The 13,121-nt window shown below is 33.0% G+C and overlaps 1 protein-coding gene across 1 annotated transcript; it reads right to left on the bottom strand.

The window, feature by feature from the left end:
* Window positions 1-7,733: 7,733 nt before the first annotated feature.
* LOC131606808 (transcription factor bHLH18-like) lies at window positions 7,734-12,024 on the bottom strand. The gene is made up of 4 exons (XM_058878930.1): window positions 11,902-12,024; window positions 11,426-11,803; window positions 10,797-11,144; window positions 7,734-8,037 (listed from the first exon to the last, which is right to left on the bottom strand). Exons 1-4 carry the CDS (start codon window positions 11,944-11,946, stop codon window positions 7,972-7,974), a joined length of 837 nt encoding a protein of 278 aa, XP_058734913.1. The 5' UTR covers window positions 11,947-12,024; the 3' UTR covers window positions 7,734-7,971.
* Window positions 12,025-13,121: the final 1,097 nt, after the last annotated feature.

The following is a 13,121-nucleotide window of genomic DNA, read 5'->3' as shown; positions in this document are numbered from 1 at the left end:
TGCTTTCGGAATGGAATCTCTTATTACTATGAGAGGCATTAGTACTCTCAGTCTCAGGTGTGGATGGTGAGAAAGAGTTGAAGTATGAAATATCATCAAAGTTGAATGAAAATGAATCCATTGGATATTCATTATTATTAAACAACAAACTAGTGTCTATTGAAGAGTAATTCAATATTCAGAAGTTGTGATGTGGGCTGATCTTCTGATGGTTACTCAGAAGATGTCGTTGACCAGAAGATGTTATCTTTTGGGTCCCATTAGCTTAGCTGTTTAGTAGTAAGGGTACTTTAGTATTTTGTAGTACTGTTTGTACCTTAGACTTGTTCACTAAGTTTACTGTTTTAGGGCTTATGTGGCAAGATTCTTTTTTTTATAAATAGCCTTGTAGTAGCTATCATTTATTAACAACGCAAGTAGAATACAACATTTATTCTCTCATCTCTTTTGCGCCGTTATTCTATTATTCTCTTTGTCACCATCTTTATTCATTGTGCACCAACAATTGGTATCTAGAGCTCCGGTTCCAAACACAGGGAAACACGAGTGAACGTGAGTTTGTGTGACTGTGTGATTGATTTTGTTTCTGGGAAACAAAGTTGTGTTGAATCACATTTTTCTTGATTGTTTGTGGGTTGGGAAACACTGTGTGAGTGTGAGTGAAATCTGTTTTTGTCTGCACAAGTTTAAAGATGAGTGGAAGCAACTTGAATACCAAACTTCCAGTTCTTGATGGTAAAAACTGGAATAGATGGATGATTCAAATGCGTGTATTATTTGGTGCTCAAGATGTTCTAGATCTTGTCACTGGAGGATATATTCCGGTTGCAGCGGATGCAACGTAAGAACAAAGAGAAGCGCAGAGAGAGATGAAGAAGAGAGATCAAAAGGCGTTGTTCTTCATCCATCAGTGTGTGGATGTGAATGTGTTTGAGAAGATTGCTGATTCTATGACGTCAAAGGAGGCGTGGGATATACTGGTCAGATGTTACGGTGGTGACGTATCAGTGAAGAAGGTGAAGCTTCAATCCCTGAGAAAGGAATATGAGAATCTCAACATGAAGAACAATGAGAAAGTCTCTGAGTATATCTCTAGAGTGATTGTGATCACTAATGAGATGAAGGCTTGTGGAGAAACTCTTTCTGAACAAGTAATCATAGAGAAGATATTGAGGTCACTTACTCCTCAATTTGATTACATTGTTGTAGCGATTGAACATTCTAAAGATCTGGAAACCATGAGAATAGAAGAGTTGCAAAGCAGTTTAGAAGCACAAGAGTTGCGTCTGACTGAGAGAACTTCTGAGAGAGAAGTTGAGCAAGCTCTGAAGGCTTCTTTTGTCAAGAAGGACCAGAAGCATAGACGTGGTGATAGATTCCAGAAGGAAGCCTCAACTTCTGATGAGAAGAGATATCAGAAGGTAAAGGATAAGAAGAAAGTTCAATGTTACTGTTGCAAACAGTTTGGCCATTTTGCTAGAGACTGTTTGGCAAACAAAGGAAGGAGATCAGAAGAAGCAAATATAGCCAGAGGAGGATCAGATGATGAACCTGTGCTATTGATGGCTTCAGAGTCGGAGAAAAAATGTTCGTCAGAATGGTGGTATATGGACACTGGGTGTTCAAATCACTTGACTGGAAACAAACAATGGCTGATAGACTTTGACTCTGAAAGGAGGACAAAGATCAGATGTGCTGATGATAAGTACCTATATGCAGAAGGTATGGGAAATGTCAAAGTCAAAGTGAAGAATGGAAAGACTGTTCTGATCAAGGATGTTTGGTATGTTCCTGGAATCAGAAGCAATCTGATGAGTGTGGGTCAGCTTATTGAGAAAGGTTTCTCAGTTGTTATGAAGAACAACCTCTTGAAGTTGTATGATTCCAATCAGAAGTTGATTATGCAATCTGAACAGGGAAGCAACAGAACATTCAAGGTGAATGTAGAAACAGCTGAAACAGAGTGTCTGAGTGCTGAAGGCTCAGAAGGTGATAGTAAGCTGTGGCACAAGAGGTTGGGGCACTTGAACTATAGAAGTCTGGGGCATCTAAGTTCTAAGAAGCTCGTATGTGGCATTCCTAAGATTGTAAAGCCTGAGAAGTCATGTGAGGTATGCATGAAAGGCAAGCAACCCAGATTGCCATTTGTATCAGAAGTTGCTCCAAGAGCAAAGCATGCTCTGGGAGTAGTGCACTCTGATGTGTGTGGACCATTTCCAGAACCTTCACTTGGAGGAAATAGGTATTTTGTGTCTTTTGTGGATGAGTTCACAAGAATGACGTGGGTAACTCTCATTAAGTTTAAGAATGAGGTGTTTACAGAATTCCAGAAGTTCAAGGTGAAGGCTGAGAAGCAGAGTGGTCAGAAGATAAAGATTCTCAGAACGGATGGTGGAGGCGAGTATAACTCTACAGAATTCCAGAAGTTCTGTGATGATAATGGAATTGAGCATGAAGTTACTGCTCCTTATACTCCTCAACACAATGGTCTTGCTGAACGTAGAAACCGTACTTTGCTTGATATGACGAGAAGTATGCTTAAAGAGAAGAAGCTTCCTCATAATCTATGGGGAGAAGCTGTTGCTACTGCAGCATATATGCTCAACAGGTGTCCAACGAAGAGGCTGAAGGAAATTGTTCCTTTAGAGAAGTGGACTAAAGAGAAGCAAAGTGTTAGTCATCTGAAGGTTTTTGGTTCTGTGTGTTACAAACACGTTCCAGAAGCTAGAAGGAAGAAGCTGGATGATAGAAGCAAAGTGATGTTATTGGTGGGGTACCACAGTACAGGTGCATACAAGCTCTATTGTCCAGAGACTAACAAAGTTGAAGTCAGCAGAGACGTCACTGTGAAGGAATCAGAAGTTTGGGATTGGAGAGAGTCTCAACCAACTTCTGATGTAGAGATAAGTTTTGAAGAAAAGTTAGAGTCAGAAGATGAATCTTCTGAAGACGAGTCAGAAGATGAAGTATCTTCTGAAGATGAGTCAGAAGGAGAATCTGATTCTGATCCAGATTCTGATGATGATCCAGATTCTGGTGGTAGTCATGATTCTGGAAGGGAAAACTCTGAAGACATAGGGTCTGGAGGACAAGCTTCTGGAGATGATCATGGAGGTGGTGACTCAGGAGTAGCTGACTCTGAAGTAGCTCAGCGACCACAAAGAGTCAGAACTATACCAAGAAGGTTTGCAGATTTTGACATGTTGCAAGACACAGAAGTTGACTCAGAAGGAGAGGTCATTCAGTGCGCCATGTTAGTAGATTCTGAACCAGTGAGTATAGAAGAAGCGCTCAAGAAGAAGGTCTGGTTGAATGCCATGAAAGAAGAACTTGAGGCTATAGAAAGAAACAAAACTTGGAAGCTGACAGAACTTCCAAAGAAGAAGAAAGCCATCAGCGTCAGATGGGTTTTCAAAGTAAAGCTGAAGCCAGATGGATCAGTTGGTAAACACAAAGCAAGGCTAGTGGATAGAGGTTTTCTTCAGAAACCTGGACTAGATTACTTTGAGGTGTTTGCTCCTGTAGCTAGACATGAAACAATCAGGCTGGTGATTGCGTTAGCTGCGAACAGAGGTTGGTCCTTGATGCATCTGAATGTAAAGTCTGCATTTCTGAATGGTCCATTACAAGAGGAGGTATACGTGTCACAACCCCCTGGCTTTGTGAAAAAGAATAAGGAAGGGATGGTGTACAAATTACACAAAGCTCTGTATGGATTGAAGCAAGCGCCCAGAGCTTGGAATTTGAAGATTGATTCATTTTTCAAGAAGCAAGGGTTTCAGAAGTGTGAGATGGAATATGGAGTTTATGTGCAACATTCTGGAAGGAATATGATTCTGTTGTGTCTGTATGTTGATGACATATTGCTTACGGGGAGTTGTCCAGAAGATCTGATGAAGTTCAAGAAGGTGTTGATGAATGAGTTTGAGATTACAGACCTTGGGAAAATGTCATATTTTCTAGGGATGGAGATTCTGTACTCAGAAGATGGTATCATTCTGCATCAGTTGAAGTATGAGTTAGAACTTCTGAAGAAATTCAAGTTGGAGAATTGCAAAGCTGCTGTTACACCGTCAGAAGTGAATCAGAAGTTGGACTCTGATTCTGATGGTGAAGATGTTGATGCTACGGTATTCAAACAGCTGGTTGGTTCTCTAAGGTATTTGTGTAATACCAGGCCTGATATATGCTATGCAGTTGGATTGGTTAGTAGGTTCATGAGTAAACCTAAGTGGTCCCATTACCAAGCTGCTGTCAGAGTCTTGAGATATGTCAAGGGAACTCTGAAATATGGCATATTGTTTCCTTCTGGGAGAAAGGAAGAATCAGAGTTATTGAGTTATTCTGATTCTGATTGGTGTGGAGACAGAGTTGATAGAAGGAGTACTTCTGGATATTTGTTCATGTTTCTGGGAGGCCCTATCTCTTGGAGTTCCAAGAAGCAACCTGTTGTTGCTCTATCAACCTGTGAGGCTGAGTACATCGCAGGCGCTGTAGCTGCATGTCAGACTGTGTGGCTTCTGAATCTATTAGAAGACCTGAAGATTAGGGTGAAGAAGCCTCTGAAGCTGATGATTGATAACAAGTCTGCAATCAATCTTGCCAAGAATCCGGTGTTACACGGAAGAAGCAAGCATATTGAGACTAAGTATCATTTCTTGAGAAGCCAAGTCCGGAATGGAACATTAGAAGTTGTGCACTGTAGCACCCAGAAGCAGATGGCTGATGTTCTGACGAAGGCAATCAAGACGGATCAATTTCTGCTCTTGAGGGATGGAATTGGCGTTGTCAGCTTTGAGTGAAGAATATGAATTAAGGGATGGTATTGAAGAGTAATTCAATATTCAGAAGTTGTGATGTGGGCTAATCTTCTGATGGTTATTCAGAAGATGTCGTTGACCAGAAGATGTTATCTTTTGGGTCCCATTAGCTTAGCTGTTTAGTAGTAAGGGTACTTTAGTATTTTGTAGTACTGTTTGTACCTTAGACTTGTTCACTAAGTTTACTGTTTTAGGGCTTATGTGACAAGATTCTTTTTTTTATAAATAGCCTTGTAGTAGCTATCATTTATTAACAACGCAAGTAGAATACAACATTTATTCTCTCATCTCTTTTGCGCCGTTATTCTATTATTCTCTTTGTCACCATCTTTATTCATTGTGCACCAACAGTGTCTTCCATTCCCTGTTAATATCAAAGAAAAAGGGTAAGTTATTGGTTGAGAAAGGGTTACCTTGGTTGAAGAAAAGTAGAAGAATAAAAAGAAGAAAGTGTTGTAGTTAATTTGTTTGTGGAGATGGTGCATAATGCTCCATAAATTGACCAACCTGTCTGTTTTATAGAGAGGAAGCATAATAATAAGACACGTTTGGTACCCGGTTCTGTATTAGGCACGTGTGTGTGAATATGATCGTTGTTGTCTCAGTAACAACACCCTTTGGTCAAATTGTGGCTACTTTCACTTAACTCTCTCAACTACTACTTGTTTTACCAGGTGAATGGTGTTTTTAAAAAAAATAATTAATAACGCCAAGAAGTTTCATGGAAAATGGAAACTCAAAAAATGGTGTTTGAAAACTTTATATTCTCTATCCATTTTTTTCATTCTTTTTATTATATAATAACTTTTTGTGTGTTGCATCTTTGATATTCAATAGAGTTCGAATTAATATTTATAAATTATAAACCTATTATATATAATAGATCAAGAAAGTCTTCAAACAAGAAGATTTGAATCAAAATTCTTGTCAAATATGAACAGATTTACTAATCAATTGGACAATTCTTACATTGACATTGAGAGTCAAACCAACATTCTCTTGTGTTGACGATTTACAAAATATATTCATCTCAATTGACTTCTCCGTCCATTTTCAATTGAGTTGGTAAGTGTTTTTTATTTTTATAATGCGAGGTGTTCAACGTCTTAAATTTATTTATTTTCTTAATTTTTTATTGCGAAGTGTTTAACACCCAATAAATCTTTTTTTTGCAAGGTGTATACTCCGGGCACAAACTTACCCTTTCATTAAATTTTTAATAAAATGTAGGTGACTTATTTACGAAGTGTTTAGCGTAAATTAGGGGTGGTAAAACAGGTCGTCCGACCCGCCTTAAATCCACAAAAAAAGAGCGGGACAGGCAAGCCTTCAAAATGAAAATAAGAATAAAAATTTAACTCCCTCCGCTGAGGTGGTGGACGGTGAACTTGCCTGCCTATTATTTATTTATTTATTTATTTTTATTTTTAATAGATTAATATGCTTTTTTTTACCTTTTAATTAAATTCTTTACTTATTTTTTAGAACAATTATTTATAAAACATCTTTTTAATAAATTTTACTTAAAAAATGTTGCATATATTCATAAATAAATATATAAAATAAAACTATAAAAATTGGAATTACTATAACTAATTAAAAAAGAGCGGATTTAAGGCGAGACAGGCTGAACGAATAGGCAGAACGGTTTTTAGCCTGGCGAGCATTGACAGGCGGCAGATTTTAGCCGAGACGGACTTTAATGGACGACAGACTCAAAATCTCAACTCAAAATCCTAAACTATTTTACTATATCTCAACTCAAAATCTCAACTATTTTATGGCGGGTCGGCCTAACGGACCGTAGCCTGTTTAGCTACCTCTAGTGTATATTATGAGCATCCGAAATAGGGATGGCAAGCATACCCAAACCCACGTGTCTCATCCGCACCCGAACCCGAGTCAACGGGTGAAAACCCGAGTTGACTGAGTTTGGGTTCGGGTGCCACCCGATATTTCGGGTGGGGTTTGGGTAGTGTGAAACTCGCACCAAAAACCCGAAATATATATATATTGTGGAAAATTGTAAAAAAATATATTTTATGTATTTTGTTGCGGGTTCGGGTTTGGGTGAAAAAACTCGAATCCAACGGGTGTGGGCGCATGTGTTATTTTGCCACCCGAATAGCGTTTGGGTTTGGGTGTCAATTTCGAGTGCGGGTTTGGGTAGTGCAAAACCCGCACCCGATCCGACTCGACCCGTTGTCAACCCTAATCCGAAAGTTAATTTCCAAAACTACCAATAAACATTTTTAAATTTTATAAGAGTCCACCATCAAGACACACTTTCATTACAACAAACCAAAATTCAAAGTTTATGCAATCTATATAAAACAAGACTCTTTTCTTATGTTACTGTAAACCGTTATATTTTTGGGCTCATACCTTAAATTCAGATTGAAACTGCTATGCGCAAACCACAATCTATCTCCCAAACCATATGAAATTTATTTTGGTTGTTCCAATATTATTTTTTATCTATTTATTATGAAAAGGTTTAAACTTCCTTTATTTTGTACAAATACTTTCTAGTATTTTTTTTAAGGGTTACACTCCTAGTATGATTCTATAATCAATTGCTTATTAAAAAACATAATATTTTAATGAATCTGCTGCTAACTAGTGTCTCAGACACATTAGTTAAAAATTTCCAAAAAGAAAATATTTTATATTCAACAAATTGAATACATACAATATTTTTTTAAAAAAATTAACTATTTATAATGCATTAAATAAACATATTTTTAGAAGAAACTTATCTTTCCAATCTCTAATGCCCATCTTATCGCAACATATCTGATCATTTGCAACATTTGCGATTCATTATAGAATGACTTGATTGAAACCCTATAATTTTAGAGATATTGAATAGTAAATTACGAAAAAATTAAAGTTTTCTTATACTTTCAAAATACATCAATTAAAATTTGTTTTTATTTAGCACTTTGGAATTAGTCACATGACCCGTCACCATTTTCCATAAATGAACATGGATAGCCTCTCCGTCAAGGTCTAAATCTCCCCACACAGTCCACTTCGTGTACATTACTTCTCCTTCCCACGTTGCAATTATTGGTGAAATTTATTTCAACGATCACTGAATTCATGATCTTGTTGCCACCGCATTAGTACAAACTACAAACAACTTTAATTACAACAGTCCAACTCCCAGGGTTTTCGCCAGTTTCTCCATGCTCATGTTCCATTCATCGTCCATCTGTTGACAAACAAACAAACTAGTGCTCGGACATCAGTGACTTCAATTAGTGGAACAACATACTTTTATATATATATATATATATATATATATATATATATATATATATATATATATATATATATATATATATATATATATATATATATATATATATATATATATATATATATATATATATATATATATATATATATATATATATCATTAAAAAATATTGCAATTTTAATATACAAGATTGCAATAAATAAACTTAAAAAAATTGTAATAATATAATATTGCAATCTTATCATCTACTCCCTCCGTTTTTTATTATAAGTCGTTTTAGACTTTTCACACAGATTAAGAAAAATAATAATTGTTGTATGAAAATGAGAAATTACGAAGGTTTTTACAAAATTATCCTTCATTAATAACATGTGGAAGATAAATTTATATAATTGAAATGAGAGAGAATAATAAATATTTAAAGATATAATAGGAAAAACAGCATTAATTATTCATTGAAATTGTAAAACGACTTATATTTAAATACAAAATATTTTTTCAAAACGACTTATAATAAAAAACGGAGGGAGTAACTAATAATGTAGGCCAAATTGTGCTATATTTAAACTCTTAAAATAGTATAAGATTGCAATATTATAAGATTTCAATACATAAAATATTTATCAAAAAATTTTGGTCTACGTTATTAAATAGATGATATAATTTTAAAATATATTAAATACTATTTTGAAAACTAAATGTCATAGTAATTTAATATGGGACAATCTTTTTCTCAATTACAAATAGATCAATTTTGTGAGACAGAATAAATATTAATATCTGCAAAAACAAATAGCATAACTATTATCCTTTATCTAATTTTTTTAAGAGTTCATTCTAACACAATGAATTCATCTTTAAATATTATTATTGACATCAAGTTTCTATCAAAAAAATTACGATTAAAATATTATTGGCAATATTTTTTTTTTTATTAATCTACCATGTACTTGAAAATGTATTCATAAATATTACGGTAAATATTAGAAAATATAATAATATATAACATATTTATAAATTGTACTAATAGAATAAATTTTCTTCAAATATAATTATATTATATCATTTTATAAAATGACAAATATGTTAGCCCAACAATTGGAGGAACGTCGAACGAAGAGCATTCTTATTTTGTGGAATTTTTTTAAGCAATACACCTTTATGGAGACACACCACTTGTCTGTCCAAAACTTTAAGATGGTAGATAAGTGAATTCTATTTTTTTTAATTTTAATAAATAATTAGATGAAAAAGTTAATCATTTAATAAATTTAAAAGTAATCTTTCTTTCATAAATATTACTAGAGGTCGTAGATAGGGATGAAAATTGGCTGGACCGAGTTAGGCTTTGTCAAACTTAAGTCTGCCTGTCAAAATTATCGTAGCCTAAGTCTGACATGTAACCTGTCGTAGGATTAATTTTTAGGCTTGAGTCTGACATTTTTGAAGGCCTGGTTAACCTATTAGCCTACATAAAAGCCTATTTGTTTTAGACATATATAAATAAGCAATTAAAATGATGTTTAAATAGACAGACAAACTAAAAGACTAAAAGACTAAAAATTTGTTTGCATTGACTTATTTTAACTTACCTATTAACACTTTGTCAAAAAAAACTTACCTATTAACATAAGTTCTGGGAGAGTATTTGTTTAAGAGAATTTATGAAAATTATGTTTATCAGGTGTTTTCATCTTATTTTCAAAAGTTCTTGAAGATAATCAAATTTTATTTATGTATATTAATTGAAAGTACAAAACATAAGATAATAATAATTAAAAAATTATACATATTTATTTGAATAGACCGGTCTGATAGGTTTAAATGACTTTTTTTAGGCCTAACTTTTTTTTTTTAACTAAATAGATATATAAAAAGCCTAGGCCTTTTTTATTTAAAAAAAATATTTGGCCTGACCTAAGCCTATATAAGCTAGTCTGTATGTTCTGTAATCGGTCTGACCTATTTCCACCCCTAATCATAGATTATAATAAAATATTTCAAAACTATATTTACTTCCATTTTATTAGAAGAAAACCATTTTACATTAATTTTTGTAAGTAAGAAAGAGGTTTCTTAATATTTATCAATATAAATTTTGTTAAATTTTATAGATTCATCTAGTAGTTGAGACTTGGATTTTGAGAGCGAGTCTCTCAAAATTTCAAATTTAAATTTTGCTGGATATAATTTATGTGTTGGACGGTCCAGGGCTTTAGATTTCTGCTAGGCACAATTTATAGAAATTTTCTGTGTAGTAGCTGAAAAAATATTCATTATTTATCTGAATCATTGAAGTATTAAATACTAACTAAAATAAATTGCAATATATTTTATTGTAAAATACTTTTACATGGTTATAATTGAAATTTAATATGAGCCATGCTATTTATACACCCACTTTTTATACACCGTATCTTACACCTTGAATTATAGCAAAAGAAATCTTTCCAGCACAAAATTCAAGACTACCAAAATTATTTAAAAAATAAATTTGTATACTTTTTGTATTCAATTAGGGGGTAAGTGTAGGAAATAGTGTACACTTATCATTTCTCATTTAATATATGTTGTACTTGGTGCCACTTTTATAAGATTCTATTAAAAATCATAATATATATTTTTTTAAATAATGGATAAGGGAAAGTTAAAACAACTTTTACACGTTGTATGTTCTTAAGCTCTAAAATAATAATTAATTAAAAATGTACCTTGGCGATGATGGTTATGGCAAGAAGAAACGAACCAAAGGACAATGAACTCCCACCAATAACTGAGAGATGAAGTTTCTCTATCTCTCTATACACATTCACCATCACTGCCTTATTTTTCTCACAGAGGATTCGAATCACCACATTCTTACCCGACAACCTAGCTTTAACTTCTGGCAGTGACATATTTGTTTTTGAGGTTTCATTACACGACGAAGTGAACGAAAATTCTTCATCCACCATTGATTCTAGACTGTTCTTTTTGCTTTGTTCCTCCAACAGTTTCACTTGCTCCTTAAGTTCTTTCACATACTTAATAGCATCACATAGCACAGAAGTTTTGTCTATCTACAAATGTATTACATTATTAGAATAAGTTTAATTTGTATATATAGATTAGCAGCTTATATGTAAGCGGTTATCAATATAAACATTTACGAATTAATTTAATATAAAAAATAATGTACATAAGCTGCTTATGAGTTAAGACATGCCTATATATAATCACTTACATATATTTATTAATTATGTATAAATATAGATGAAAAATACCTATAAAAGTATTAGTTCAATTCCATGCATATAAATATTTAAAAATTTGAATCAAATGAGTTTAAGCAAAAATGAACCTTTTTTAGATTTGGAATAAGCGCTGAAAGAGCTATGAACTGTTGGCTAATCTTTTCTCTTCTTATTCTCTCAGCAATAATATGATCTGGTATGTGATGAGATGCAGATTTGGAAACTGAACCGTTCTTCTTGTTGCTCTCTTGAGTATTAACACGTTTTCGTTCATTCTTTGAGTTCGTAGTTTTGGACCTTGGCTTAAAAGCTGGTTCAACTCTTATTGGTTGTGGATTTTCATTTTTAAAAGAAATATTGTATGAGCAAGTTGATGAAGAATCTGTTTTGACTAACTTTGAAGGCCTCTCAAAGTTTCTCTCAAAACTACTAACAATGTCTGCATTTATGCTTGATTGGTTGATGAAACTGTAATCATATGGATCCTGGAAAAATATAAAAAACTTTAAGCATACAAAAAGAATAATATTATTTATGTTAATATGAAGACAAATTTATATAGTAGAATGTGATTTTACTTTACCATTTCACATAACCAATTAGTCCATGATTCCTCCATTGAAGTCATCTGAAGTTGTTACTTGTATTCTTGTGGTTTGCAAGTAAGTTGAGAATCAATGGTCCTGAAAGAAAATGGGAAACTGGTATATTCTAATAGAAAATGAAAATGACCATTTCTTTTGGATATTTTTCTTGTGAGGACAGGTGGATTTAGAAACTAGTGCAGGATCATACTTTCGTGTCACGTGTTACTCAATAAGGTAGTTGAGGAGCTACTAACATACAGTAATAATTTAGAAAATTTCATGAGTCCTCCTTCCAATATTTTTATAAGCAAATTCATTGATTTAGAGTATAATAATTTAGAGTATAATAAATACTCTTGCCCTTTATATTATCAATAACAGCAATGCTACTTGTAACTCATCTCTAAACTAAATATCTCCATCATATATATATATATATATATATATATATATATATATATATATATATATATATATATATATATATATATATATATATATATATATATATATATATATATATATACACGATGAACAATATTTTTGGTAAAATACTCTTTTTAGTCCCGTAAGTTAACCTCGGGGTTCACTTTGGTCCCTTAACTTCAAAAAATTCCATATTGGTCCCTTAACTCTTCAAAAGGTGTTAATTTAGTCATTTTTGTCATATTAGCTACGGAAAAACTCAAAAATTGGTCGCTAATATACCTAAAAGGACTAAAATGACACCTTTTAAAAAGTTAAAGGACCAATATGAAGCTTTTTGAAGTTAAGGGATCAAAATGAATCCCAAGGTTAACATACGGGACCAAATGTATTTTATTAAAATAACATTATATTTAAAAAATTATATTTATTTTTAAAATTTATTTTATAACACAAATATAAAATTGTGTTATTAACCAACTTCGCAATTGGATTAACCAAAAAAATGAACGTCATTAACCATTTATTTTGATTTTTTCTTTACCCACCTCCCTATGGGGTCACCCCTAGCGAAAACCCCACTTTACCTCTGCTTCGGAAATGCATTTTCGAAATATTTTTTTTCTAAATTTTTCCAGACTTCGGAAGTGCATTTCCGAAAAAATACCAAAAATTAGGATTTTGATTAATTCGGAGATGCATCTCCAAAAAAACAAAAAAAAATCTAAAAATCCCAAAAATTAATTTTAGGATATTAATTAATTCATATATCATAAATTTGATATAATTT

The sequence above is a fragment of the Vicia villosa genome, linkage group LG1 (assembly GCF_029867415.1).
Source record: "Vicia villosa cultivar HV-30 ecotype Madison, WI linkage group LG1, Vvil1.0, whole genome shotgun sequence".
NCBI classification, from domain to species: Eukaryota; Viridiplantae; Streptophyta; class Magnoliopsida; order Fabales; family Fabaceae; genus Vicia; species Vicia villosa.
Note: the sequence above shows the minus strand (reverse complement) of the source record. Positions and strands in the feature narration are given on the sequence as shown.